This window comes from Aulonocara sp. 'chitande type north' Nkhata Bay, linkage group LG4, assembly GCF_057382095.1.
Source record: "Aulonocara sp. 'chitande type north' Nkhata Bay isolate Kocher_YH1m ecotype deep benthic linkage group LG4, A_spYH_male_GT1.1, whole genome shotgun sequence".
NCBI classification, from domain to species: Eukaryota; Metazoa; Chordata; class Actinopteri; order Cichliformes; family Cichlidae; genus Aulonocara; species Aulonocara sp. 'chitande type north' Nkhata Bay.
Window position 1 is genome coordinate 37,256,022 of NC_141347.1, and position 23,165 is coordinate 37,279,186.

At 49.1% G+C, this 23,165-nt stretch overlaps 2 protein-coding genes across 5 annotated transcripts; both read left to right on the top strand.

Moving 5' to 3' along the window:
• Positions 1-2,029: 2,029 nt before the first annotated feature.
• LOC147333271 (uncharacterized) lies at positions 2,030-12,727 on the top strand. Of its 4 annotated transcripts, none has more exons than XR_015128893.1 (6): positions 2,030-2,588; positions 5,184-5,480; positions 5,676-6,035; positions 6,544-6,764; positions 6,852-8,367; positions 11,157-12,727. XR_015128893.1 is itself a non-coding variant. In XM_086290352.1 (5 exons), the coding sequence occupies exons 1-5, from the start codon at positions 2,216-2,218 to the stop codon at positions 7,089-7,091; spliced, it is 1,491 nt and encodes a 496-aa protein (XP_086146478.1). In that variant the 5' UTR covers positions 2,030-2,215; the 3' UTR covers positions 7,092-12,727. The 4 variants fall into 4 exon arrangements, 2 of the variants coding, with proteins under 2 accessions (XP_086146478.1, XP_086146479.1); XR_015128894.1 differs by having other exon boundaries at positions 6,852-8,093; XM_086290352.1 differs by having other exon boundaries at positions 6,852-12,727.
• A 3,407-nt stretch (positions 12,728-16,134) lies between these two features.
• On the top strand, positions 16,135-22,922 carry LOC147333272 (uncharacterized). The gene is made up of 2 exons (XM_086290351.1): positions 16,135-16,745; positions 21,722-22,922. Exons 1-2 carry the CDS (start codon positions 16,281-16,283, stop codon positions 22,844-22,846), a joined length of 1,590 nt encoding a protein of 529 aa, XP_086146477.1. The 5' UTR covers positions 16,135-16,280; the 3' UTR covers positions 22,847-22,922.
• The last annotated feature ends 243 nt before the right edge of the window (positions 22,923-23,165 follow it).

The window sequence follows — 23,165 nt, forward strand, 5'->3', positions numbered from 1 at the left end:
ATCTAACACATCGATACACAACAAAGATTCTTCCATCTCTGACGGCACATTAAAGATACCTCAGCAGCACACTTGGATCAGGCTTCAGGTGACTCTGAGTCAAAGCTTTATGAACTCTGTGAAACACGTGTTTGAAAGTGGCTTCGTTGGTCGACAGAAAAGAAAGATGGCTCTTCAATGGGAGTGAGCGTGTCTCTGGTGGACGGGCAGCTCTGTGTACAGAGCTCATGAGCCTACATAAGACTTGTTTTTACTGCACAAACAAAGGCTGACTCATTTCCAATGCAAACCTGCGACGCATGTGGCTCAGAAAACCGACAGAAACCAGGCTCCTGAACACAGCAGGAACCCGGCACGACCTCAGCCTGAACACCTGCAGAGGCACCGAGCTCCTCTGATTTTACTAACTCCTAATTTAAGATGTTTGGGGTGGGGCTCAGGAGGTTGGGGGTTCACTCCCTGCGTCCTCCAACCTGCATGTCGAAGCACCCTTAGGCAAGATACAGAACCCAGAGTTTCCCCGATGCATCCATCAGAGAGTGTGTGTGTCTGTATGTGTTTGTCTTGATGCTTCCTCTCAGAGGTCGATTTGAGTCTAACGAATAAACTTTAACAGTCGTATAAAGGTGCTCTACTTCACCATGGTAACACAGCAGGTGTGAGGCTATGTGCTGTCTCACAGAGCGTGGATCGTGGCCTGCGTGAGGGGACAGTTTGCACATTAACACCATGAAAACGAGCTGCTGGCTCATTGTTAGTCAGTGCTGCTGGTTTCAGTTCTGCAGCTGTGCTGTTTATAATGTGTCAGCTGACACTGAGGGACACGCTCAGCAGCAACTTCCTGTTCTGTCTCACCTGGATTACTGAGCATGTGGCGGGAAAATTCCTGTTGGTGTGCAACACTCAGAGATGGCAGCGTTTCAAAGCTAGCACTGCTCAGCAGTTTCAGTCTTCATGGTTATTATTTGTGGATGAGTACACGGTGAGACCTATCCCACTATCCCAGCTGCCAAACAGCAACGGGCGGGAACGCCCCACGGAGGTCGCCCATCTGCACCCTGCAGAAAAAGTTCATGACACATCGGGTTGACCCAGACTGCAGCTACTGCGGTTGGTCTGCAGCATCGCTTCCTAAGGAGCATTTCACCCACTGTTTGAGTTTATCTGTGAATAACAATCAGCACAGAGAACCACAATTACAGCTTCAACGTGAGGAGTCACTAATACCAAAGCAACTTCAGGCAACTGTTGTTGTGATTTGGTGCTAATAAGTAATCCTGAAGTGACTTGAACAGAGAGACTGACGAAGCTGTCGGGAACGTGCAAACTGGAAAACCATGAGGGACAAATATGTTTGACCTGAGAAACCAGAGAGCAAGGACCCAGGAGCAAAGGAAGTCCTATCATTTTATTTTCCATCATCTGATATCGCTTCTAAATCAGCGAGAGAAGACCACACTAACACAGAATGCTAAGCATGAGCAGAAATACCAACAGTGATGCAAAGATTCCCCACAGAAGCCTGAATCCGCCTTTGTATAACGTTGGGATGCTAGCATTAATTAGCATATGTCTGTGTGATGCTCCCTGTGGATCAAGCAGCTTGCACACCTAGCATGCTAGCATAAGTTGATAACTCCACCCTCACTTCGGGCTCCAAGATCCAGCTCGGTGACGGAGGCGAGGCTTCAAAGGACGGAGCTCACCGGCAACAGTAGCCTGTGGCCATCTTTTATATACAGTGTGTGCTGCGGCTCCACTAAATGCATAAGGTCACAGAGTTTAGGATTCACATTAATTAATAATGGTGCTTTTGTGTGCTGGAACACGTCTATGAGCAGCTGCAGCAGATGCTGAGGCTGGTCCCGGGTCAGCTGCAGGCTGCAGTCTGATGTTTGGGAATGACTGATGTTATTTTCTCACAGCCAAAATGGCGTGACTGACTGCAAGGGCGCGAGCGTGGGCCAAGACATGTGGGCGGGAAAATGCTGCTGCGCCTCTACTCGGGTCTTTCCGGCCTCCTCCGGAGCGGCTGAACACGCGCGACTCACAGAGCAGCAGCAACCGCAGCAGCAGCGCCGAAGAGCCGCTGGAGGAGCTCCGCGACCCGCCGCCGATTTTAACCCAGATTTCCGTCGGGAACTCGGGAAGGCGGTGGGCTGGGGGCTCGGGCACAGAAGAATGAGAGAGCCCTCTCACCGCAGGGCGCGCAAACATGAACGGGGCCGTGTATATGTCGTTCTTCCAGGGCCAGCTGGAGTCCGTGCTCGAGCAGGTCGTTCAGCTCGCTGTCCAGGAAATAAGCAAGACGGTGGGCTCCAGCCTGAACGGCCTCCTGCTGGAGACGGCCGTGAAGGAGCAGGAAAACCGCCGGCTCGGGCTCCAGCTCCAGGCGCGGGAGAAACGGGGCCGAGCCTCCGCTTCAGACGACGGAGGAGGAGGAGGCTCCCCGGTGGCTGGTAAGAACAAAGCCGGGGAGAGGGCGGATAGCGGGCGGGCGAAACCCGAGCAGCAGCCCGGGGGACAGGGCACGGGGCCTGGCGTGCCCACCGACACACGCCGTCTGGAGCAGAGAGGACGAGTCGTGGGTAGGCACCCGTTACACAACACACACACACACACACACACACACGTTTCACTTCCTATTAATCCCGTTTTCCAAAAGCAAACAAACAAATATGCCTGCTGGCCAGCAGGAGGCGCTGTGAGGCAGCCCTCGTGCTCCACACTGTTTCACTTTAGTTCTGACAAATTCAACGTAATTATGACGTCATCCATAACTGAACAATCAGCTTCCAAACAATAACGCCGTCCGACACAGTGTTCGGTCTCAGGTGGACGACAAACGACGTGTCGGACGCCACCTCGGCGTCCTTCCAGGTCGACTTACGGTGACCTCGCCCGGACGTCAGCCTTCAACAAGAAACCGTAAAGCACCGTGTAGTGGGACGCCTGAGCGCCCGCTGAGCCCTGATCCAGGAGCCTGCAGTGTTCGGTGGACACGAGTTACTTGATGATTTGTGAACGATTCCACGTGTTTTAGTGGTTTTTTCGTGACATTCGGAAGCTCGCTGGATTTGACATGTATTTCACGGGCTCGAACTGGTTTCCATGGAAACACTGCGAGCAGTCTGAGAGCAGCTGGCTGTGGCGTTTGGAGGCGATGCTACGTGTTAGCACGTGCAGGTGTGATGTCATCTTTTCGATGAAAAAAGGTGACGCCTGCAGGTGATTGGACGAGAACTCTCGTGTGCTGGGGGAGCATTTCCATTGGTTCTAATGTGTCTGTGACACAGGTGAAGCTGGACGCAGTGACCCTGCAGAGAAATGTGGACTTTGCGTGTAATCGTCCGTCTGAGCGTCACGTCAGAGACGGTAACGCTGCAGCTTCACGAGGAGAAGTCGAGGAACTCGAGTGTGAACGTGGCAGGGCTGAAAATAAAAAGCGAGGTGTGCAGCCGAGGATCGTAAAACAAGCCACGCCCTCCCGCAGGAAAGGAGTTGTGCTGGTGAGGAGGAGGGGGGCATGCAGAAGACCGCAGGAGAAAGGGAGGAGGACATGCTGACTATCAACCTGACGCAGTGACTTGAGTGATGCCTCAGTGACGTTTCATGGATGTCGAGTCAGATTCATCAGCCAGAGCACGACCGCTCCGGGCCACGGGTGTCCGCAAGTGTGGCGTTACTCATTTGTGGAGGTGGGAGGAGCCTGCCGGAGAATCATGTGGAAAGAAAAGACTTCACAGCACGAAGCTGATTCGGCCGGTGGCACGATTTCAGTACTCTTCCACACAGGTGATGACCGCACAGGTGCCCGTCCTGTCGGGTCATGATCACCCTGCAGGAAGCGGCTCGGCTGGAGTCAGAAGGAGGTCATTACAGACTGGCGTCTCACGCCTACATGCTCGTTTCAGGCTGAATGTGTCGGCACATTGTCTGTTGGCGCCCTGCGCTCTGACAGAGTCCAGCTGCGTTGGTTCACTCTGAGGTTAGACTCGTAACTGTCACGCTGCTCTGAAATCCTCCTCGGTCAGTGTTTCTCTGTGGATGATTCACCATGACGCTGAAGTCGGACCCGAGTGGACTCGTGGATGCAGAAACTGAACCCACCCCCGCACGGTATGTTCGCCTTACTCGCCATTACAGTCAGGTCCCTGCGGCAGGATCCTCCTGAACGCTCGCTCAGACAGACCCAAAGAGCTCTGAGCTCTGCTCATGCCGTCTTTGCAGGTTTTAAACTGTGAGCACTTTGATTCAATAACATGATTTTTTCCAGATGTTTACATAATGATCTCACTGCACAGCAGGTTGGAAAAATGTCTGACGAGCAAACGTCCGCCCGCTGTTCAGCAGCTGCCGTGTTTAAGGATGAGAAACATTTAATTTATCACACGAGCGGGAAAGACGTCAGGAGTGTGAGGGACTCCACTTTATCCTGAAATTCCCACAAAGACTCAAGGAAAAAAACAGGAAATGATTTGAATCGGAGTAACCCCACGATGAGCGCCCGCTGTGCTGAGGTCTTCACGCCACACACACACTCTGTCTCTCACTGCACTGCAGCAGCGTCCACATGCAGGGACATGTGAGCAGGAGATAAAAGACGCTCTCTCGCATGCATGCACACATCTGTCGACTGCAGCACACAAACACGCTGCTGAGCCCCACCCACGCCGAGATTACTAGGTCACCGTCATGCATCACCAGAGTTCAGGATATCAGCGATGGCGGCGTCAGAAAGCATCAGTTCACTTCCTAACGTCCTCATACACACCCCACAGGTCAAAGGTCAAACTGCTGTGTGTGGATAGAAAGGATGACGATGCTGAAGGGAAAAGCTTTGACGGTCAGACGATGCTTGACAGCTGGTGAACCCGGTGAAAGCCTGAGTTTCACAGAGTGTCACTGAAGTATCCCCAAATCGTAGCGTGCTGAAAATCCTCTGATCCGCGACGGCTGCTCGGCTGCTAGCAGCTTTAATGAAAGTCGTTGTCACTGTGACAGAACCATCAGCCAACCAATCAATCGATCAATCAAAGTTTCAGAAAATAGTTGTTTTAGTTGTGTGAAGCTCTGCCCTGCTGGGCGCTGTTCAGCTGGCCCTGCAACCTGTTTCATCATGAACTGTGATTTCACAGCCAGTCTCTCCAATAATTAGCCCCGCCCCCATCTCTGTTCCACAGACCAGCTGAAGTCCGTCATGGAGCACGTCCTGGACTTCGCCGTGCGTGAGCTGACGAAGATCGTGGAGGCGTCATTCGACGACCTGCTTCTGGAGATCACCAAGATGGAGCGAGAGCAGCAGCTGCTGGAGAAGAGGCTGGGAAAGGGCGCTGAACGAGGAGGCGGGGACAAAGGGAAAGGCGGCGGTAGGGGGAGGAGGGGCTCGGAGAACGACTCTGTGTCCCCGAGCGGCTCAGAAGACGCCCGTGAGGAGGTCGCTGTGGTCACTGCGTCCAAAGAGACGCCGCAGACACACGGTGAGTGATCAGCTGGAAGGAACTGAGTGTCGTACTCTGACCGGCTGGTTGGTTGTGATTGGCTGTCAGTGAGCCTGACTGGGTGTGGCTGGTGTCCTGTTTTGTGTTTCCACAGGTGAGTCAGATCAGGTGTGTGGAGTGACTGTTATTTTAGCTGAAGCTAACCTTCCTCCTCCCCCTCTTTACCCCCCCCAGTCCCGGAGCGTCCCCCCGTCCTGTCTGTCTCTCAGGACTGGGTTCCCATCCTGGACAAAGTCTTCGGTCAGAAGTGGTGCAGCGACGTCTGGAACGTCAAAGAGGTTGGCGGGGGTGGAGGAGGAGGAAGTGGGCGGGGGTTAGGAGAGAGTGTGACTCATATTGTCCCCGCCCCCACCCCGGCAGTGACCCTGGAGCCCTCCCCCTCCTCCCCACAGCAGGACCCCCGCTGGACTCCTTTGGAGGACATGGAGGTGTTTTCTCCCGATGAAGATGAAGCTGCGGGCAGTCTGATAAGCGCTGCCGCCGCTGTCAGACCTCCACCCGGACCTCCACCCGGACCCCCCCTCAGCCCCACATGTGAGGCACCTGCAGTTTATCCTCAGTGCTTCAGGAAACAATGTAACATTAACAGGTTTATGTGTGATTAAATAAGAAGGAAATACTCAGTAGTAACATTTTAACATCTGAGAGCGTGACAGTGAAGTTTACGCTTCCTAAAGCAGCGTGAATGGAAACAACTGGATCCTATAAAAAGAGCAACATTAATGATCAGTTATATGTACTAATATGTATTTTTCCAGTATGTATATGTTTTCATACATATATGTATGAGTATTGCATGGCTGCGTTTTAGTTTTGGGTGCGACCTGTCCAGGTGTGCCCTGCCTCTCACCCTGTCACAGCCGTGATAGGCTCCACCCCCCATGACCCTGATAAGGAGAAGTGGGCGAAACAGGATGCATGATTTTTAGTTTCATGAATAAAAAGTCAGAAAACTTAGTGTTTGTAAAAATATCTGATGATGTTTTTATTGACACTGAGAGGAATCTGAAACCGTGACCTTTGACCTCGCTCCCTCCTTCAGGTCAACGGTCCTCAGCCTCCATGCTTCATCGCCTCCTCACGCTCCCCTCCCAGCTGCTTGATGACGATGAGGAAGCCACCGCCAAGGAGACGCTCGGCTGTCTGGCGTTTGACGGCTCCATCAGGCCGCAAGACGCCGTCGAGCCACCTGCTCAGACTGGCAGAGAGGAGGAGGAGGAGGAGGAGGGAGAGGAGGAAGACGAGGAGGATAAAGGGATGAAGGTGAGGAGCGCACAAGAGGGCAGGAAGCAGACAAAGGTTGATTTTTAATGTTTAGATGGCGAGCTGACATCTCTTCCTGTCTTTCAGCGGAAGCGGCGGCGGGTTTGGTCTGAGTGCGAGGAGTGCGGCCGCAGGTTCAGCCGGATAGCCCTCCTGAAGGCTCACCGCCAGACTCACAGCGCTGGAAACGCCGCCACATCATCGCCTTCATCGCCGCCCGCCGGAGCTGCCTCGCCACTCCGCTGCTCCGACTGCGGCAAAAGGTTCTCCTCGGCAACACGTCTCCACAGCCACATCCGGACTCAGCATCACAGCGACCAATCCTGATCTGGGACCAGACGGTACGCAGGCGAGAGCAGCGGGACGTTTTATTCTGTTACACAGACAGTTTGGAAGGCCACAGGAAGTAACTGCAAAACTGACCTCTAATCAGAGCGGCCTGCTCTCATTGGTACCCCCGGAGCAGGATCCCGGGTTCTGAACGATCCGGCTCAGCGACAGGAAACGTTAGAGCGAAAACGTTCTGCCAAAGTTTTTTTTTTTCTAACTTTGATGTTTGTTTCTTCAAATATTTAAAATTCCTGAAAGTTTTCAGGTCTCTAACTTTTTTTATTTCTCAACCAGAAAAACTTTAGACAAAACAGAACACAGTCGCGGGCTGCGTCTGAAGTTCGTTTCGATTATTTTCAGATTATTTTTTTAATTCAGTAATTTTTCTGAAATTTGAGCTCAAAACAGAAAGAAATCTAAAATTGTCACGTTTACTAACGTTTGGTCTGGAACAAACTGCTGAAACTGTTTGATTTCAGTTTGACAGGAAGACGAGCGAGGAAAAATCTGACATTTATTTGAAGTTTATTAGAACAATTTCAAAATTAAAGCCTCAAATTCAGGAGGAAGATCGGTGTAAAGTCTGCATGTCTTTGGGTTTATACGGAGGCCAATTCGCACATTTGAGAACCTGGAAACGTTTTTTGGAGGTGACTCGACAGCGTGAATCTGAACCAGTGCAGAAACTTTTGAGGCGGAGGAGGTCAAAGGTCAGGGGTAACTGAGGGAAAACACGCACACATCCTCCTCCTGTAAATTGTAGGCTTGTTTTGGCTTCTTTGCTCGCTGCCTGCTGGTTTGTGTCTGTGCGGCGTGCACACGTTTTCTACTCGTTTGGTTTTGAAGTGCCCTTTTTTAGGTTTCTCTTTGGATTATCGTCGAGTCCATGTCTGTGGTTTTATCAGCGTTCCTCGATCAACTCCGAGGACGAAAACACACAGGGAAGGAACAACTTCCTGTCCATCGGAGGGGTCTTCAGTTCCAATGCGAAGCTCAGCGGTGAGCTCCTTCATCCTTCCATCTCACCAACACAAAATGTGTCACACTTGCAGAATTTCTTTGTTTTCTCATATTTTGTTGTTCAGACATAATTGAACTCCATGAAGCTACGAGTCGCCTCAGCGTTAGCATTTTACCCACAGCTCAGACTGGTTTAACCAGCTGAGCTCACAGCAGTCATATTATGGGGTGAGGTGAAGCTAGCAGCTACAGCCGCCTGTGTCACCAACCACCTATCTGAGGCCACGCCCCTAATAATGCAACCTTTAAACAGGTGAGTTGTGACAACATTCTGCCCCGTACAGGTTCTACAAAGGAGGAAATGATCCACAGAGACCAACGTGTTTATTTTAACATGGGAGTCTAGGGGGGCTGACTCACTGCTGCCTCTGCTGGGCGTCAGAGGAACTGCAGTCAGTTTTTATCATGAAGGCTGGATTATGAGATTGAAACTTTGACTTATGGTAAATGGTAAATGGCCTGTATTTATATAGCGCTTTACTAGTCCCTAAGGACCCCAAAGCGCTTTACACAACCTGTCATCCACACATTCACACACTGGTGATGGCAGCTACATTGTAGCCACAGCCACCCTGGGGCGCACTGACAGAGGCGAGGCTGCCGGACACTGGCGCCACCGGGCCCTCTGACCACCACCAGTAGGCAACGGGTGAAGTGTCTTGCCCAAGGACACAACGACCGAGACTGTCCAAGCCGGGGCTCGAACCGGCAACCTTCCGATTACAAGGCGAACTCCCAACTCTTGAGCGACGATCGCCCCCCCTTATTCTTCATTAATTCAGGATTTTGTAGGCTGTGAAACATTTTGATTTTATAAAGGCAAAATCTTCACTTTTCTTGCACAACTGGGCTTCCGTAGGTCATCAGCTGGAACTGATTCTAAGAATTGACCTTTGGTAAGTCTGCTGTGTCCTCTACGGAAGCCCATTCCTACCAAAAAACATAACATTGGGTTTCACTTTGAGTGGCAATTTTTTTCCCCCTGAATTAAATTTTTTTGCTTTAACATTTGCATTCTTACATTTTTCATTATGAATTTCAAATTTTTCACTCTGTCAAATAGTTAAATGCAACGTAAACATCTGTTTTAAGTCTTTTAGTGTTCGCCAAGTCAAACTCTGAATAAGAAAATCTAAAGATTTATTCTGCGTGTCGTTTTCATGTTTTGCTGGAGGAAGAGGATGGAGGGAGGAAGGATCAGGTGACAGGAAGTTATTCATCCTGAGAGTTAGTTTTTATCTCTGAGAAACGTCAGCACGAACAATCACAGAATCCGTTGTTTCACGCTGTGTAAATGTGTGAACCTTTTTTTCAACTCTGAAGCAATACGACGGCGAGCTCTGCAGAGCTCCGTGGTTCAATTTGAACAAGGACCAGAAATGCACAAAATGAAACCGTCTGCGAGCCGGGGCCGTCTGACCGTTGGAGGATCCAGAACTCTGGTCACCTCAGGCGAAAATCAGACTTTTTTTTTTTTTTTTTTTTTTTTTTTACTGTCCTGTCTCTGCTTCACCGACCGCTTCGTCTTGTTTTCGTACCTCATTTTTCAAGTGTTTCTTTGACTTCCTGTTTCCATGAGACCTCATTACCTCAGCTGAAGCGCAGCGGCGAAATCTCACCTGATCAACGAGCAGATTTTAGTTTTTTCCCCAGGCCTGGTCTGACATAAAAACCACTCGACATGAGATGTTTCTTTGTTTTTTAGGACTTTATTCTTTGAAGGTTTGATTCATACGGAATCCAAAATCTGACAAAAAATGTTTGGTTTTTTTTGTTTTTTGATATCAAGTTGAGTAAATAACTGTTTACATTAGTGAAGAATTTAAACGTGTATGTAAACACAGTAAAAATGAAATTCTTTTTATTGTCAAACAGAAGTTTAATTTTCTGTCAGGACTGTGGCTGCTCCGTGTGTACAAAATCAGGTGAAAAGAAAAGCTCGCTTTTGTGGTTTTTACGCACCGGCGGCAGAAGGATCGGACGTTCCGTTAAAGTTCAGAAAATCCTAATCCTGAGCTCAATTTGGCCGATCTCTCTTTAAGGCTTCCTCCTTGTGCGCCTCCTGCAGCCGTCCCTCGCTCTCTCCTGTTCTTCAGCTGACGGATTAACCAGTTTGCCCTATCCCAGCATCCTTCTCTGCAGCAGCCTTTCCATCAACTGTGTTGGCCAATAGGAACGTGGCAGAGCGCCCTCTGGTGGACAGACTCCAACATTGGCACTCCTGACGTGGCTGTGCGGCGTTTCTTTGGTCTCTACTTTAGTTTTCATGTATCAGGGGTGGTTAAAGCTGTAGACAGATGAGGAATGCCAAACACCGGGCGGCGGATAAATCAGGACGTAAAAGCTTTTTTCAGCTGCTCCGTGAATCCTCGGGTCTCCGTGGCCTTCCTGACAGAAGCCCAGAGCTCTCCTTTTACTTCAGATGTGTGAAGCGCTAAATTTGCACTGTTATTATTTTATTTAATATGATTTTAGGGTTCTGGACCTCTAAACTGTGCATATATGAACAAAGCTACAAAACTGCTTTGTTCAAATTTCTACATTTCAGTAAAAACTGAGAACTTGTTGGACTTTTGAAAACCTCGTGTGGCTGCTTGTGCTGACAGAATTAACCGAACCCAGAACCTAAAGTCCAGACTGTATTCTTCCCATCGGTCGGGCCGGATCGCTCCATTCGTCAGATTTTACTTCCTGAGAGTTGAAGCCTGAAGCAGCTTCACTCGGCATAATGGGACAGAACTCTGGGAAAACTGGGCGGAGGTGCCAGAGGAGATGACCTGAATGAGAGATGGTAAATGGCCTGTATTTGTATAGCGCTTTTCTAGTCCCTAAGGACCCCAAAGCGCTTTACACAACCTGTCATCCACCCATTCACACACACATTCACACACTGATCACAGGTTTATGATGACGTCAGGCCTTTTTTTCTATATGTCACACAGCTGCCATCACAGGCCATAAATAGACTGTATGTAAAAGATGTGCATAAACAGTGGTCAGCGCATTTATGAAGAGTTGAGCTGACGGATTTTACCGTCTCAGCTTTCAGAAAGCAGACGTGATGCAAGACGATGGATTTCTGCACCGACTTCCGTACTTCCGTACTTCCTTTTGGTGACTGATGGGACCAAAATCTCCAAAATAAACTTCCTGTTTTCTTCAGTCAGACCTGAACCATAAACACATCAGAACAGGGTTTGCTGAGCTCAGATCAGCTGAGCAGGATGCTCATTTTCCCATTCGGACCAGAGGAGCCGCCTCCTGCTGGACACTAGAGAACAGCCTTATGTCCATCTTTTATGTACAGTGTGTAGGAGCAAGCTTCGTCTGTTTGACCTTAATGCTGCCCTGAAGAGTCGGACCACTGATCGTTGGAGATATCATGTGACCTGTTTAACCAATGACAACTCCTCCTGTCCTTGTTTACACAGAGGAATGCATCTGCCTAGAAACAAACATGATATTAGAAATAACTTTGAAGAGGAGTGGCGTAACACTTTGTGTTTAAAAACCTGGATATCAACATAAATGCGTGATAATACTGTCATCATTTGTTTATGTGCTGTTTGAGGCCCATGTTGGAGCTCCATTAAATCTGATCTAATCTCAACGCAAAATGCAAACTCTTTCCAGATGGTGAAAATTGAGTGAAACCCTGATCTCTTAAGTTATAATTAATGAGTAACATTTCCCTGCTGGTGGTCTTTATTCATTTGTTATGTTTGCAGCTGACCAGATGCATTTCTCTTCCAGAAGAGGTCCGTGGCTGTAACGCATCGTCGTATCATTTCTAGTACTGAAACATTCGTGCAATCTCATTGCAGAGCTCTTTTTTTTCTTTTCTTTTTTGTTAGCAGTGAAAAGTGGTTGTGTGGTACTCGTACTTCAGTCCTTTGTAGTTAAAACTTTGGGTGTGAGCAAAAAACTAATAAAGATCCTTAAAAGTTGGCGAGGAGTTCCTCAGGGAACAGACGTGTGAATGAGGGGCGAACGGGTTTGTTTTCTTTTGTTTTTTTCATGTTAATATTTCCAGTTGGAGGTTTTCCTGTAAGTCAGGCTCTTTGTGAAGACATGGGGGAACTTCATTCGGGGGTGGGTTTGTTTTAAACTTTAAATATGGATTTCTACTTCCTGTTTAACCTTGATGAACGCTGTATGTCAAAGAACAGTTCATCTCATTTTTTGGATGTGATGCAATACTTTTTATAAAATGTTCCCTGTTTTTTTTTTGTTTTTTTTTTTGTTTTTTTTTTTTAATGGACATCAGCCAAATGGTAGATTGAATGCTTCAGGATTTGTTTTTGTTTTTTTAAAGGTCAGACTTGATGTGACCTTTGACCTTGTGTGACCAGTGTCAGTTCTGAGTGAGTTATCAGACTCTGATGTGTTGGTTGTTTACTTTGTGCCTGGTTTTATCAGCGCTGCATGGGCTGAATGTCATTAAACACCAACTTACAACGGTCTGCCATGATGATGATGATGATGATGATGATGATGAAGGCTACGGTGGCTGTTTTTAAAAAAAAAAAAAAATGTATTGCCTGTTTTAGTCGAGCAGAATGGGTACTTTGTAGTGTTAACATTCAAAGGAAACAAATAAATGTTCATAACTACCGGCTGGAACGCTGACTGTTCTTTAACCTCCTAAGACCCGAACTCTTCCACGGCAGCATTTTTGATTTCTCTTTGATATTTGGGCATATTGGGGGCTGATGAATGTAAAAGCAAAGAATTACCAGATTTTTTTTTTCCTTATTTTTGTTTTTAAGAAAAATAAGAGCCACATATGAGGGTATTCGTTTAAAATTTTGATAGAACAGTAGCAGCATAATGTCCTCGTAAGTGGATATCAGGCCCTTGTAGAGCAAAATTGAGTATTTTGGTCTAAATAACCCCATATGTCCACATATGTGGACGCAGGTCCTAGGAGGTTAATGTTATTTCACAAATGTTCAGCAACTTGACCTGGTTGCTTCAACATTTAAACAAAATGCTGTTTAAACAGATAAAATAAAATAAAAAACCCTCAGAGACAAATGCTGTCTTGAAATATTCGTAGTCCACGTATGTATGAGGTTAAAGTGTTTCCAAATTTAGACTCAAATACAAAATGTTCATAAAGGCTAAAAATACCAAACTTTGACACAAAGCTTCTATAAGCTGCATCGCCTTGTCACAAGGGGGCGCCACAGTGGGTAATGGTAAATGGTAAATGGCCTGTATTTATATAGCGCTTTACTAGTCCCTAAGGACCCCAAAGCGCTTTACATATCCAGTCATCCACCCATTCACACACACATTCACACACTGGTGATGGCAAGCTACATTGTAGCCACAGCCACCCTGGGGCGCACTGACAGAGGCGAGGCTGCCGGTCACTGGCGCCACCGGGCCCTCTGACCACCACCAGTAGGCAACGGGTGAAGTGTCTTGCCCAAGGACACAACGACCAAGGCTGTCCAAGCCGGGGCTCGAACCGGCAACCTTCCGATTACAAGGCGAACTCCCAACTCTTGAGCCACAATCGCCCCCCAACAGGTGGTAGGTCCACCTGTTTGATTTAAAGTGACCCCTGAAGGGGATTTGGGTCTGTGGAATCAAACCACACTCACTTTCACTTTGCCCTGAAACAAACACCTTGCCACCCCCTTCCTCAGCCAGTATTCACCTGATTGGCAGGTTTAAACAGCAGGTGGGTAGGGTCTCTTAAGATGACCATATAAGGACAGCCAATCTGTGTGACTGTGATCAACATTAACAATGAAAAAAAAAATTCTGCATTAATACAAGGTGTATCAGAAACAGTCATCTGATTTCAAAAGGCTTTGAATAAATTTCAAGTTTTACATACACCAACTGGCAACTATGCGAATGACAGCTGTTTCATACACCTTGAACTTGTTTCTGTAAAATTCTGAACTGGTAGCAGGACAGATGGCGTGCTCTTATTTTTGATATTTTTTGCAGGAAAAAAGTATTTTATTTGAAAGATATTTTCAAAGACGCCCACCTGCTTTTGTTCAGCTAGCTGACCCCAGTTTTAGCAGCTGATACCCGCCTTAATAAAAAAAAAAGACGCCGACCCCATGGACACGTGCTGACGTCACTCGCCTGCACTTGACTGCCTTGACCCGGCTCTGCGGGCGCGTGCTGTTCCCTATTGATTCATATTAACACACCGGCGCGTGCGGATGGAAACAAGCCGAGATCAAAGGGAGCGCGAGGGGATGACGGTGTCTGTGTTGCAACAATGTAGCGAGCGCATACCCGCCCCGCGCGCGCACACACCGAGAGCTGTACCCACCTACTACCGTTGTCATAGTTACCTACATACCCGACTGAACGGGTATGTGCACGAGCGAGAAGGGAGGGAGGGAAGGAAGGAAAGGGGGGGGAGAAGCGAGAGAGGAAGGAGGGAGGAAAGGAAGGTAAGAAGGAGGGAGGGAGCGGAATTAGTCAGTGATAGAGGGGAGGAGAGGAGGCGAGGCGGCGGGTGTTCTGCCGAGGTGGACGTGGCGGGTCCGGCGGAGTGAGCTACGAGTGACGGGCAGCGGAGCCGAACCAAGGTGGACAGCCAGCCGGCCATGAAGCGGACCACCCGCAGGTAACGTCCGGCCGTTATCAGCCGCTTGCTCGGCGTCGCCGCGTCGCTCCGCTCGGTTTCCTGCCGTTTTACCGCGCCGCCGGACGCTCGATGACCGCCGTGCCGCCGCTCGGGCTCCGTAGTTTATTGGCTCCTTTTGTGTTGCGATGTCAGCCGCTCGCCGTAGCGCCGGAACCCCGTGGAGGGGGCCAGGCTAACCGCTGCCCCCTCTCCCCGCCTCACTCTCACTTTCTCCCCCTGCTAGCAGTAGCAGCAGCAGCGCGCTAGTTTAGCAGGCTGCAGACGATAAACAAGATGGCCACTGGCTAGCTGCTAGCTAGCTAGCTAGCCAGCCAGCCAGCCAGCCAGATAGACATGGCAGCCTGCCCGTCTTTGTAGGGCTGTGAGGCGGCTGCGGAGCGTGTCCTTCCGCTGGCAGCCGTGGGTTTGTGTGTGCGAACCACAGTAAAAGTTGTGCAGAGTTGGCGAAGAATGTGGAGGTGTTAGAGCGAGAGCGGAGAGGAGCAACCTCCGGGGAGAACCACCGCCAGCAGCCCGGGAGGCAGGCAGTGCGGCGGCTGCGTGGCGAGTGGAGGGGCCACCTGAGTGCTCGCGGGGTGACAGGTAATATGGAAGGGAGGAGCAGGTAATGTTCACCTGAGCGGCAGGGAGGCTAGGAAGCTGCAGCACTGTGCACAGAGCGGCTGTTCTACTTCACCTGAAAACTTTTCAGCGCATGTGTGTGGGAGGCCGCTGCATACACACAGCTGCAGCAGCTGACTGTCTCTTCTAATGACATCCTGCTCCTGCAAACAGCGCACCTCTGCAGGCCGACCTGTGCCCCATTTACATCTGCCACCACATCAGCTTTGTCTGCATGATGGCGGTGACCGGCTGACTGCAGTCTTACTGTTGTCATGCACCAGTGCAGAAACGGAACCGCAGCAGCTGTTTATAGGGATGTTCCCAAGAGTCATCTCTAACATTGGCGCTGGTATCTGCTCCCCTGAAAGTGTAAAAATGTTTGCTGTAAAGTTATTCAGACTGAGTTTTTCAGGCGTGCTCATGCTGCAGGTGCAGCCTCAAAACCTCAGTAGAGTCTCACCAGTCGCCACACATTAGGCGCCAGGGCCGGACACTAACGGTGGTGGCCTCAAGCCCCTGGGGGGCGGGGGGAATCCCAGGGAATCCTGGTTTCAAACTATGCTTGCATACCTGGCTTTCATGCTCAGAGGTGCTGCAGTGTTGGGGGTTTCCTCATGTCACTCTGATTGGCTTTAGCTGCTGTTGTCATGGTAAGCAACTCCTCTGTCTTCTCTCTACAGGCTCGTGATGGTCAGCCGTACCTGCTGACATCTGGCTGATCTTTCACTACGTCATCGTTTTCCAGAGGACGCTCTCAGGGACTCCCAACCCCCCACCCCACCCCCCCCCCCCCACCCCCCCAGCCCCTCCTCCTGTGAGGGCCAGCAGACTTCACCAGCAGGAGGGGAGTGGAGGAGGAGGAGGACTTTTACCAACCTCAGCGATACCTCAGGTGTTGAAACGGAGCAGGTGAGGAGGATTAGCTCCGCCCCCTCACCATGACAGACTTGGAGAGTGAGTGCCTGAGCCTGGGCCTGCCCCCCGAATGCGGCTCGCCTCCCCTGCCGCTGGACTCCTCCCTGCAGGTGGACTGCGGTGCCGGGCCCGTCGGCTCAACCCCGACGCCCACTCTGGCCCTCCTCTCCTCCGACTGTCCCACGCCCACGCTCAGTTCACTGGCGGCGGAGATCGCAGAGCCGCTGGTGATGCTGCCGTGCGTGAAGAGCGAGCCGGAGGACTGTGACCTGGAGCCCATCAGGACCGTGGACCTGTCAGAGATCCAGCCGCTGTCCACCGCCGAGCTGGGCCAGGACCAGATCAAGATGGAGATCAGTGGCCTCGACTACATCAAGTCTGAGCACCACGGGAACCACCACCTGGGGCCGTTTCACCACAGTGACGTAACAGAGCTGGACTACAAGTTGCACTACGAGCCGAGCTCAGTGTTCGACTACATCTCCCAGGTAAAACGCCAGAGGCCGGCAGCTGAGAGCGACGACGCTGTTATTGTGTTATTATCGTTATTGTCATTCGTGCTTTTTCAAAGTATCTTCATAAATTGGGTATAAAGTTTTTCACATTCTGTGAATAAAAGCGCCCACCAGAGTCCATTTAAAGTTCTGCTGATGTAACAGAAACCCTGAGGTTGTTTATCCTGTCAGAGCAGCGTAAAAGGCTCAGTCCAACTCAGACGCCGTCAACGCCAAGCTGTTTTTTTTTGTTTGTTTTTTTTTTTGCTTCTGTTGTGTTTGAAAGGTCTGAATATATTATATAAAGATGTGGCGTGTGTTTTGTTGTTGGTGGTATCTTTGTAGAAGTTTTGCGATCCATCCGAGGTGCGCTGTGAGTGTGCGTCCACTTCATGTTGTTAGTGCGATGGACGCTCTCACCTTTATGGACATCTGAGGTGATGTCGGGCGCTTCACGATTGCAGCTGCTGCCTTGTTTTCCTCGGCCTTCGTGCGGCTGTTATGCTGCAGGTTGTCATGTTTTGTCGGACGGTGCAATCAGTTACGCTCTTTGCGAGTGCTTCACCTTCCGCTGTGGCTTTTGGTTGCGTCCTGTTTGTTTATCTGACTTTAATCTGGTGTGCAGGGGACAGCTGTGATTGGCTCATGTAGGAAGAATGAATTGTCACTATTGGTTGATCGTGTTTAATTAAGTACGGGGAGACAAAATCACGGCAGAGATTAAAATTCAGTAAATTTGCAACCCTGAGAATTTTGCCAAAGCAGGAGGAGCCCAGGGGTCAGCTCAGGGCTCAGGTGTGTGGTTGGCAGGTAACTCGTCGCACACCTGAGGGTCAGAGGAGTGTGAGGAGGCCCTGTGAGTAAACCAAAGCATACAGAGGTTATTAAAAGTGGTAAGAGCAACACAACGAAGTGATAACTGTGACTTGAATAACTGAGTTTAATTTTTGCCATATTTGAGAAGTTGTAGTGTTTTTAGACGTGCTCTCCCTTTATGAGACTCTGGACCTGATCTGACGACAGCTGTACTAAGAGAAGCTCCTGTGATGACGTTCACAGAACTCTGGTGATTTATCCCCAAAGTTGAAACCTGTTAGGACAGCGGTCCCCAACCCCCGGGCCTTGGACCCATCATTTGGTACCGGGCCGTGCGAGTTGAGGCTTATGTGTGAAATGTCTGGTTTTCAGGGTTTTTATCGGTTTTCAGCGTTATTTTGTTATTGTTTTGATCGTTTACTCGGTTTTCCTGGGTCTTTTCACGTGTGTTATGAATAAATCTTCTTTTTTTCGGTGCCGGTACTAGTTTTATTTTGTTGTATTTATCCGCGACACCTTAAAGGCCGGTCCGTGAAAATATTGTCGGGCATAAACCCGGCCCATGGCGCAAAAAAAGTTGGAGACCGCTGTGTAAGGAGATCAGAGCATTTTGGAGATGACTTGGAGTCAGAGCTGTTTGTATATGAAGGAAAGGGCCTCAGTGCTTCCTTTATGACAGGGATGGGGGGACTCCAGGCCTCGAGGGCCGGTGTCCTCGATCCAACACAGCTCATTTAAATCTCCTGAAGTTGTAATGAACTAATCATGTGATTCAGGTGTGTTGACCCAGGGAGTGATCTAAAACCTGCAGGACACCGGCCCTCGAGGCCTGGAGTTGGACACCCCTGCTTTATGAGCTCCTTTAGTGTAGTAAACACTTGAGGGTTCATTTATGAAAGGAGATATTTCCATTGCATAATTCATAGCAACACTGTCAGACTGAATTGAACCACAATTAATGATAATCTGGGTTTTTATTATCTGACTTTTTACTACAACCCTCATTTACAAACACTCTTTCCTGTGCCTAATCACCTTGTCTAACATTCCCACTCTCGCACTCTGGGTTCAGTATCTTGCCCGAGGGCACTTCAGCCCACTGACCTTCTGATTGGTTGTCTCCCTACCAATCAGAAGGCTGTGGTTCTTGCTCAAAGTGCATAATAGGTTCTCTGCAGTTTAGTAGTGTCTGCTGTTGTGTTGCTGTCTTACATGGTTGTTGTGACTTTTCTCTTTTGTGAGTCGGGTCAGCGATGGAGGAAATCGTAGATGACCCACAACATGAAGTGGCTTCCCTCCGCTGGTGTCCTTCACTGTGTTCATGATGATGTTTTTATGATGAAGGTTCCTTCTTCGTGTAGATGGTTCCACATTTAAGCTGCTCAGTAAGAAAATGCTGTTTTCCTCGGATCAGGAAGAACCTCAGTGAGCCGCTGCAGGTCTGTTGCTGTGGCATGGAGGGAGCTGAGGTTATACCAAACTGTCGTCTAACTGTTGTTAGACGAAGCTGGGAGCCGTCGCTGCGAGGAGCTCCGAGAGGACTCTCAGCTTCTCCTCATCATCGGGCTCACGACTGCAAATCCTTTTAAAGCAAACACCTGAGCTGATCCCACTCCTGTTTATCTCATTTAAACAGCTCAGAGGGACAAACCACACACTGCATCATTCTGAACACTTATTTGAATATGAAGTAGGGGCGATATGGCCTAAAATCCATATCGCGATATAATTTGAAGCATGTGCGGTAACGATATATATCACGATATATTCTTTTCTTCACTATAAGGACTTAAAATCCTTTAATGTTCTCAAAAATCGAGAGTGTGCCTTATGTATGAATTCTGGTTGTGCTTACTGACCTCGAACCGATTTTGGCAGAAATCTGTTAAAAAATGTTTTAGTACAACTTTGGTAAGCTGCACTGTTTGATGGATCGTCAGAACATTACGGCTGCCGTAGGGAGGAGCTTCGCGGAGTAATCTGGGTCCAAAACTCCGTCTTCTTCAGGTCCCATAGTCAAACGAACACTGAGAGTTAAAAACGTCTAAATTCTTTCATCTTTAATTAAATCATCAGCGTTGCTGCTTTAGCAGGTGTAACTATTAAGTTTAACATCCATGAAAACAGAATTTATTAAATTTAAAGGAGTTAGAAGTTAACAGGAAGTTAGCTCGCTAGTTTCCACCTAAACAATCCATAGCATGTTCTGACTGAGAGATTTCTGAAAAAAATCAAACGTACAGCTCTGTTATCACTTCAAACATAAATGAAGACAGAAAACTAAACAGCAGCGGCGTTTGTAGGGTTACTGAAGTTGGGCTAGCTGGTATATAATGTTGTGCTACGTGATTGCTAGCGACACAGCTATGTTAGCATAACATTAGCACAGTGAAGCTGGAGGATGAACGCTAACTTTTTTTCCACTCGATAAAAGTTAACGTGAGGGATTCTGGTGGTCAGGGACAAATGCAGTCGCATAGCAGGATGCTGTACACGGGCCAAACTTCAGTCAGGAGAACAACTGAGATTATTCATCCACAATACGAGGTTAGTTATTAATATACTGAAACAACATGGGAACAGAGCAGCTGCGAGAGAATTCAGCATTAATGAATCAATGTTACGGAAGTGGAGGAAGCGCAGTTTTTGGCTTTCCCCATATTTCAAATGTGCTTCATCTCTTTGCTATGACTGTCGCCCGCCATCATTTGCAGATGATAATGGTTGTAACCGCTGCGATGCTTTTGACCAAAACAAGCGCAGCTTGATGACATCATCAACATGTGCTATCGCGATAGAGCGGTATAGTCAAAATTTCTATCGTTGGCCAAATTTATATTGTTTATATCGCCCACCCCTGATATGAAGCAGAGTCTGAGCTTTAGCCCTGAGGCTAGCCATCAGTTTAGTAATCGGGTATTCTATTGATTGAGTAATTGGATACTTTTGTCTTTGAAAATGCAGTGTTATCTATAAAAAACATTTCATTTTGTATTTATCTGCTATGTTTCTTTTAAAGAAAACATCTTCGTAAGAAATTACAAGTACAGTGATGTTAAAATAAGATGCATGCCTTAGTTTTGGCTGTGTGTGTGTGAGCGCCTTTAAAGAAGCACATGGTGGCTGCAATGAAGGAAGTCGAGCGTGTCGGCATTCTCGCTATCGAAGCAAAAACTGTTAGTTTGAATAATCGAGTTATTTGATGAATCGTGGTGAGGCTGCTGCGTCATTGTCCGAGGTCTGAAAGCAGATCAGGGCTGAAACTCTCAGACAGCCTTTCATGGAGGTCGGTCACACAAGACTCTCTCAGTGTGTTTTTATCACAGCCATGTGAAATTTGTCCTTTTAAACAGCTGAATTCACAATAAAGTCATTCTCACACTGTGTGGGCCACGCCTCTGTGAACTCAGGTGTTTTTAAGCCTGAGTGGCACAGGCGTATAAAATCCAGCACCTGCAAACTGGAAGTGCACAAAGAGCCGTCCATGGAGGTATCTCAGGCCCGCGATGTGAACGTCCCACACACACTGACGTCTTGTAGGAAGTCTTCCAAGATCTAGTGGGGGTTCATAAAAGCTGCAGGTCTGTGTGGACAGAAAGGGTGTGATTGAATCCCCGCCCACATTAATGCTGTCTAGTACTGACAGTGATGCTTCCTCTGTAGTCTTTTATCATGCAGTTTACTGTAGAGTCAGTTGAGCAATAGCAACAAAGAGCAGAGAAATGCAAAGATTTGTCTGAGAACAGAGTGCAGACACGCAGCAGTGTGAAAACAGCAGAACAGCATCAAACATGAGTGCATGAACATCTGCTGCATCAGCAGCTGAAGGTCACAGTTCTTGTCTTCCTTGAGGTTTTGTCGCTGAGAGCAGACCAGAAATCAGAGGCTGATTTGCTGTTCTTTATCATTTAGCCTGGAGAAACGGTTTGTTGCTTTATAAGAAATCATCACTGTTTGAAGAAAATAAGAACAACCCAGGTTTCTCTTCAGCTCTGTAGCCAGGCTGACAAACAGAGCTCTGTTGAGCCAACCATCCCTTTAACGTTAACGTTTAACGTTCATAACTTCTTCACTAATAAAATGTTGGTCAGCAGACCTGATGTGCTCGATGCTCAGGTTGAGCAGATGTGACTGCAGCTGTTTTCTTGTTGTAGGTCACTGACACTCTGGAGTACATCAAGTCGGACCACCACGTGGACCTACAGTGTTACTACACCACCGATCTGAGCGCGCTCAAGTCGGAGTACCCCGAGACCAACGCCATGTCCGCCCACCTGCAGCACAACGGCCTCGAGTCCATCCACATGGCCGAGCTGCGCACGGAGCTCAACAAGCTCCGCCCCGACTCCCTGCACTTGGACAGCATCGGCAAACCGGACGCTGAGTTCGGAGGGGGGGCGCTGTACGAGCTGCAGCCCACACACGTGGGGAAGTCCTCCACAGAGGCGATGATGGCGGCAGGAAGGGCAGGAGGGAGTCTGGTGGTCACGACTAAAACACAGAGCCCAACGGTGAGGAAACCTCGCAACATGCAGGGTGAAAAACCATTCTCCTGCACGCAGTGCGGGAAAAACTTCAGCACGCTGGGAAACCTGAAAACGCACCAGCGCATACACACGGGCGAGCGGCCGTACACCTGCTCACAGTGCGGCAAGAGCTTTGGCCAAGCGGGCAACCTCAAGCGGCATCAGCTCATCCACACAGGCCAGAAGCCGTACGTCTGCGCCCACTGCCCCAAAGGCTTCACCAAAGCCGACGACCTGCGCTCACACCAGCGGCTGCACACCGGCGAGCGCCCGTTCATCTGCACCACCTGCGGCAAGAGCTTCAGCCAGTCCAAGGAGCTGAAGGCGCACCACCTGAGCCACACGGGCGAGCGTCCGTACTGCTGCCAGCACTGCGGCAAGAGCTTCACCAAGGAGACGAGCTACCGCAACCACGTCCAGATCCACACCGGCGAGAAGCCCTTCACCTGCTCGCAGTGCGGAAAGACTTTCAGCAACTCGGGCGTCTTAAAAACCCACGAGAAGATCCACACGGGCGAGCGGCCGTTCGGCTGCACGCAGTGCGGGAAGAGCTTCGGCCGTCTCGGCCACCTGAAGGCGCACCAGCAGATCCACACGGGCGAGCGGCCGTACGCCTGCCCCCAGTGCGGGAAGACTTTCAGCCAGTCGGGCCACCTCAAAGCACACGAGCAGATCCACAAGCGAGAGCGAGCGGACACGGCGAGCACCAGCAGTGACGGCGGCAGCAGCGCCGTGGGCAGTGACAGTAGCTAACTGCAAACCCTTTAACCTCCGGAAAAACAAAGTATTATTCCTTTTTTTTTTTTATAAATACGATATATAAAGCTTTTCCTCATGAGTTTTTCTTACATTTTCATACCTTTTGTGCTCTTTTTGCATTTTATCTGTGGGCAGGGCGGACTGACGCATTTGCTCTTATGCAAGTGTCTGTGTGTGCATACACGTTATATACCGTGTGTCTGGGGTGGCGGGTGGGTGGGGCTGTAGATAATCTTTAAACTGGACTGACTGTAGAGTACCAGGACTTATTTTTGGAGACCTTAACAAGCACAAATACTTAAGAGACCAACAG